The following is a 6,877-nucleotide window of genomic DNA, read 5'->3' as shown; positions in this document are numbered from 1 at the left end:
GTTATTGGAGCAAATCTCTCACTCTGTTTGTATACTGTAATTTTCTTGTTTTACTAATTACAATCGTATGCAGTGAAATTACATAAACAAACAAATTGTAAGCATAGCAGACAAAAATCTTACGAGGATTATATAGCTTTCTCAGAAGGATCACTTTAACAAAATCAAAGAATTATTTAAAAAGACGATATCGAAATAGACACTGAATTCCCATGTTTATTGGGATTTCCTGTATTTAAGGCAAAATACATAAAAAACACAAGAAAGTTATTTTTTTATTTAAGTATACGTAATACGTATGCATTAATTTACAATCAAAAAACTATATTCAATTAGAAATACAAACCTCAAAAATATGAAGTTTTCTGTCCATATAAAATATGTGAGATATAAACATATATATTTTTGTTTGAAGAAGAATGGAAACCTATGAAAAAGTTTTTAACAATAAAGTTTTTATATTCCTTCTAAGAAATAAACCCGGATTTGCATGGTTTCAATTCTTTATTTTACTTTATTTCATATATAATGTGCCACAGGGGTAAACACTCACTTTTTTAATTCTTGGTCTTAAAATCATAGGACTGAAAAATTAAAATAAACTTGATCTTTATAATTTTTTAGTTTTACAAATTCGGTAAAAAGTTACAACAATTAAAATAAAGACGGTTTTTGGACTCTTAGAAGGAAACACAAAATGATGGGCAAAAAAAACTTTTTTTTTAAGGAAATAAACTAAAAAAGTATTATATATTATTACAGTATGTGAAAGAAGACATACCAAATGTTATGTTTCGTGGGACACACTATTGTATATAATAACAATAATAAATGAATTTTTACAGAAGTACTCAATTCTGAAAAACAATAACCTTTAACACATCTATATGGTTGAACTAATACTTTTTTCTCTTTCTTTTTTTTACTTTTCTCTAAATGCCCAGCTTGATGTGCTGCAGGGGGGGGGGGCTATGAATTGGCTCAGCTGCTTAGCCCCTCCCCATGGATCAGTGATATCATATATGGTTTCCATAGGGTCAAAAGGCCCCTTCGAAAGAAAAAAAATGAATCAAGCTTCCAGTCCCCGCTCACCGTGGGTAAGCCCCTGTCTCGGACTTTTTTACCTCTTTGAATTTGATAATTATTTGCCTTTTCATTTCCTCAATTCTTCAGTTTCCATTTCTGTCCTTTTGACTCAGTAAATGTAATTATTGGACCAATGAGGTACTTGGTATTGCTCCAAGAAGCTTCCTTAATTAATTTTCTTGATTCCAACAGACAAAACAAAAATGTTATCTATCTATTTATCTATCTATCTATCTATCTGTCTATCTATTTATCTACCAATCTACGGTTCCACCGGTTGAAAACAGCTGATTCCACAGGTATTCCGGGATGTATATACTCTCTACTTTTCGTGCGTCAATAGTTCTTAATATTTTATTTCATTCGGATGTTTTGCTTATTTCATTCATCGTAAATGAATATTATTATTATGTGAAGAAAGTCCCGTGTTTTTTATGTATATTTTGATGGTCGTGCTCTACAGTAAAAGAATAGGGCAGGCGCACCTAGCGCACCTTTCTAACTATTCTCTCAACAAATTATTGTGAAATCATTAAGCCAATTGATAAGCTTTATTTAAAGTATAATTCAGGGATCGGAAATAGGGTCCGTCCGTCCGTCCATCAATTTTGTACATGACCATTAATTTTAAGTTATTTTGTATTATTTTAGGGTAAAGTTAGGTTAAGACAATTTCTGGGCTGAGTGCTGCGGCTAGGACAGGCTTGGGGCCCCGAGCGCTGCGGCCAGGGCAGATCTTTAATTTCAACAATTTTCAACAAATAAAATCTATTTCAAAGTTTTAAACTTTACGTTTTGAACTATATTTTCTGTGGAGCTAATTAAAGTTTTGAAACTTTCACGCCCTGTAAAAACAAATGCAGTTCATTGTAAAAACATCAAACTTCGCTAAACTCAATTTAGGAAAATTATATTATTTTCTGTTTTGGTTTCTGAAAAAAAAACGACATCCATGTTTTAAGATGGTTGAAAATATTGCGGGTACTCTGACATGGCCTAGAAAAGTTTTACTATCCTTTCCTTAATTAAAGTACATATTTAAAATCATTGTAAATCCCCTAATAATCACGGGAACACGTTTTAAAACAATGTTTTCGTTGTTAATGATAATCAACTTTACGATGAAGAAAGTCAGAGCTAGACGAACCCAATGAGGGGGGGGAAGGTTCGGGCTCAGCCCCCGTGGATCGATAAAATCTATTATTTCCAGTGGGATTTCAGGCCCTGATGCTGAGGCCCCCTTCCTGGAAAGAAAAAAAAATATTAGCCCTCATCCCTGATCAAATTCCTGCAAGTACGCCCGGCCCTGAATTAAAAATAATGAAAATAGGAGAACGAAGCACTCCACAGAAGCTCTCTCAATATGTAATGTAAATCTTGTCCTAATACTGAGACACAGTTAGATTATAGACGATGTAAAACAATTGAGAGATGGAATACAAGTATATTGCGGTGAATATAAATGGGTTGAAACAAAATATTTTAGTGTTATGTTACTAGATCCCCCCTTAACCCGCCGGCCCACCCCCTCATCCCAGATATACGTTAAACTGTTACTGCATTCATTTGCAAAGCTCGGGAGGAAGGGGTCGAGGAGATGGGGGACAAAAGCTGCATTTGGCGTTGGCTTAAAAGATGCTCATAGCTTTGATTAGATTCTTTAATGTACAGACAAATACGTAATATTTATTCTACAGGGATAATTTTTTTCTTGAAATTCCCCCCTCTGTCTTGAAAATCATTCCCTCTTGAAAATCATTTTTTTCGCCCAGATCTTAAAAAGCACATCCCCCTTCTTTCCCAAGGGGGGAGGGGTTTAAGTCTTAAAACTTTACATATATCCTTGAATTTCTACGAATTGCAAAAACTTTCTGAAGGTCGTTTATAATATTAGTAAAATTACCTAAAATTCCTGACATCACAGTAAATGTTGCATGCTTTTTAATTCAAAAATAACTTAGTTTCTTAAAACACTGTAGGAGAAATTTTTACTTTTATACATAATTTGTTCTCGTGGAAATTGTAGATTTTCTAGAATTTTCTTAAAGAAAGTTGAAGCAAAGCCTAGATGACAGTATTTATTATTGTGCAATGGGCAGTGAAGTGCACTTATATATTCTTCTTAAAGGGACTGTTCTTGATTTTAGAAATGGAACCCCATTGGTTTACAACCTTAAATTAAAATTTTGGTATTACTTCTGTTAAATACAATTTTTTTTACATGACATTTAAGAAACATTATCCCATTTAAGAAACAAAGCTTAGTTATCTTACCGCAATAAGATTTACAAAGGGCTGTACTAAAACAAACAGAATTTTCTGGAAACTTTGTAAATCTCACGGTACAAGGGGCAGGGACGTATTCAGGAATTTGTGCAGGGGGGTAGGCTTTTTCCAGGGGGGGGGGCTCTGCATGAAAACACCTAAAAACCAGAGATTTCACTGGTATTGGGGGGGGGGCTAAGTCCCAATAGCCCCCCCCTCAATTCGCCTCTGATAAAGGGCTCTTTTAAATTAGTAATATTAAGCTAGAGTATTTTCAAAGGGGAGAATAATGACCTAATATTTTTGTCGAAATTTGTCGTGCAAACTAAAAAAAGATCATTTAGAAAATATAATATAATTTTTGGTTTATTTTTAGATAAAATGGAAGTTCGGAGCTCCGGACGGAAATCTGTGACTAGGCCCCGGGTTTGCAGGTTCATTTAGTATTTCAGATTACCATGTTTTCCCTCAGCAAATTCCATAAAAATATAATATTGTTAAATGAATTTAATCTGTATTTTTAAAGAAATATCAAGCTCAGAGATACAATTTTGTCTCCTAGTAATTTTATAAAAATTATTCCCCATATTTTAAATGAATTTTTATATTTGACATTTTTAATTATTTTAATTACTAATTGTTTTTCTTTTTAAAATGAAATGTGGACTTTTAAGTCGATTATAAACTTTGAAATCGCCGCAATTTATAAAAAATGTTAGACCATATCTTAACTAGAATGTGAATATTTTTATTTATTTTTAATTTTTATTACTTTTTTTTTAATGAACATGAAGTTACATGCAAATCATGAACTAAGGACTATTTTTTTTACAACTTCTTCAATTTATACGATTTTTTATTTAATCAATGTTTCAATATTTCAATCAATCAATTAAATTAGGTGATCAATTGGATACCAAATCAATCGTTTTATCAAATGTGCAAGTGATCAAACAAACTAGCGTAAAATCAACCAACCAAGCGATCAAGAAATCAATTAATAAATAAATCAATCAATCAATCAATCGATTAATCAATATTTGATCTGTTAAGGAACTGTGGACAGCATCACTCCCAGCATGAGCCTCATCTCTACGATTACTCGGAGGATGTTGACGAGGATTTAATGTGTCAAATCTGCCTCCAGCCATTTGTTAATCCTACAGATACACCCTGTAGTCATACTTTCTGTCAGGTATACAGATACACCCTGTAGTCATACTTTCTGTCAGGTATACAGATACACCCTGTAGTCATACTTTCTGTCAGGTATACAGATACACCCTGTAGTCATACTTTCTGTCAGGTATACAGATACGATAGCCGGACGTTTCACCTTCTTGTCTTGGCGGCAAATTACTGAAACTGCAGTCAGGGCTGTTTTTTTAATACAACATAATTTCTTCAATATTAGTGTTGATACGAAATGAACTAAACATTCTAGTAATGCATAACACTAATAATTTGACAAAAAATTATTATTTATTATTTGTTAAACATATTTAAGATTATATAAAAGATTTAAATTGCATCCTTCAAAAAAATTTACAATTAGTTTAAATCGAACATTTCTTTCAAGAATTCTTGCCGATTGAGCTGGTTCCCTTTCCAATGTAAGTATTCTCTAAATAATTCTTGCAGTACTGGAAAAAATCTCTATCCTGGAGAATATTTTTTCCGCATTTTCCGAAAACAAAACAGCTTAGGTTTCTCCATGACAAATATTGAAAAACTGGACATGTGTAAAAATGTTGTTTACATCAACCACTGTACACAGTATACAGTGCACTGTACACTGTATGCAGTGCATATCCAATTTAAATTGATTTTTTTGTGGAATTTTTTTTTAAATATGCAAGTCTCGGCAAACCCTATCCCAACATAAAATATGTTAGTTTCAGCAAGTTACCAGAACTGTAAAATCAAGCATTTGCCGCCAAGACAAGAAGGTGAAACGTCCGGCTATCATATATTGATTATCGTTTAATCTCGATTCAGAGTTCTATTGCATAATTTCTTATCGTAAATAATTATTATCATAATTATCTGTAGTCTATTATTATTTTTTATTATTATTATTGTTATTATTCAGGCGTGTATGACAGCGTATCTTCGAGTGAACTGTACCTGTCCCATCTGTAGGAAACCTTTAAACCAGTTGACCTGCTCCCCTTCAAACCTTGTGTTAAAGAGGTAAACCTTTAAACCTGTTCCCCATCAATCCTTGTATTAAATAGTTAGTAAACCTTAAAACATGCTCCCCTTCAAACCTTGTGTTAAAGAGGTAAACCTTTAAACCTGTTCCCCATCAATCCTGGTATTAAATAGTTAGTAAACCTTAAAACCTGCTCCCCTTCAAACCTTGTGTTAAAGAGGTAAACCTTTAAACCTGTTCCCCATCAATCCTAGTATTAAATAGTTGGTAAACCTTAAAACCTGCTCCACATTAAACCTTGTGTTAAAGAGATAAACCTTTAAGCCTGTTCCCCATCAATCCTGGTATTAAATAGTTAGTAAACCTTAAAACCTGCTCCACATTAAACCTTGAATTAAAGAGATAAACCTCTAAACCTGTTCCCCATCAATCCTGGTATTAAATAGTTAGTAATTCTTAAAACCTGCTCCACATTAAACCTTGCATTAAAGAGATAAACCTCTAAACCTGTTCCCCATCAATCCTGGTATTAAATAGTTAGTAAACCTTAAAACCTGCTCCACATTAAACCTTGTATTAAAGAGGTAAACCTCTAAACCTGTCCCCCATCAATCCTGGTATTAAATAGTGAGTAAACCTTTAAACCCTCTCCCCATTAAACTTTGTATTAAAGAGGTAAACCTCTAAGCCTGCTCCCCATCAAACCTTGTAGTAAAAAGGTAGTTAACCAATTAAACCTAATATCAAATCAAACTTCACATGAAAAAACTATTAAGATAAGTTTTAATTAAGTATAGTCTCCAGTACTCTATGAAGAGTATCAATTTCCTTTATTTTACTGAACCTATTTTAAACATCACTCCTTTCTCCAGGCTTTCAAGGGTCTGTTTCTGATAAAAAAATAAACTAGAATGTTCCTTTACTTCAGATTGCTGGATAAGCTGCCTGTAGTTTGCCCGAACTCAGATTCCTGCAGTGAAACAAACCAACGAGGAAACCTGGAGGATCATCTTAAATATAGGTTGGGTTACAGTATATTGTGCTGTGTGTATAGTGTGTTTGGGATAAATATATAGAATTAGTGTGTTCGACGTTCGGGATCAATATATAACTTTCAGGATAATTTCAAGTGACCCTCAATTTTTAGAGGGGCATGTCCGATTTACAACGGTACCCTTTAAACCTTTATTTAATTAAAAATATGTAATAAATCGTCGTTTTTCTAGTTAAAAATTGTGTAAAAGTTTCTTTTTTTCTTTAGCAAGAAATCCGCAAGTTTCTTATACAGAAATCACAATTAAACATAACTTTTTTTTACAAGAGAAATCATGGACATCTCTCTCTTTTTGAACATAAAAAGCTTTCTAGGGC

The 6,877-nt window shown here is 32.9% G+C and overlaps 1 protein-coding gene across 1 annotated transcript in view; it reads left to right on the top strand.

The window, feature by feature from the left end:
• Positions 1-3,729: 3,729 nt before the first annotated feature.
• The window catches only part of LOC111696586 (ligand of Numb protein X 2), a 48,715-nt gene continuing 45,567 nt past the window's right edge, over positions 3,730-6,877 (top strand). Inside the window, exons 1-4 of the mRNA XM_023466225.1 lie at positions 3,730-3,785; positions 4,405-4,546; positions 5,444-5,544; positions 6,435-6,527. Of these exons, the coding sequence (XP_023321993.1) occupies positions 3,733-3,785; positions 4,405-4,546; positions 5,444-5,544; positions 6,435-6,527 (389 nt within the window). The 5' untranslated portion in view covers positions 3,730-3,732. The remainder of the gene's footprint in view (positions 3,786-4,404; positions 4,547-5,443; positions 5,545-6,434; positions 6,528-6,877) is intronic.

Source organism: Eurytemora carolleeae, unplaced genomic scaffold, assembly GCF_000591075.1.
Source record: "Eurytemora carolleeae unplaced genomic scaffold, Eaff_2.0 scaffold71, whole genome shotgun sequence".
Lineage (NCBI taxonomy): Eukaryota > Metazoa > Arthropoda > Copepoda > Calanoida > Temoridae > Eurytemora > Eurytemora carolleeae.
This window is presented reverse-complemented; position numbering and strand designations above follow the sequence as displayed.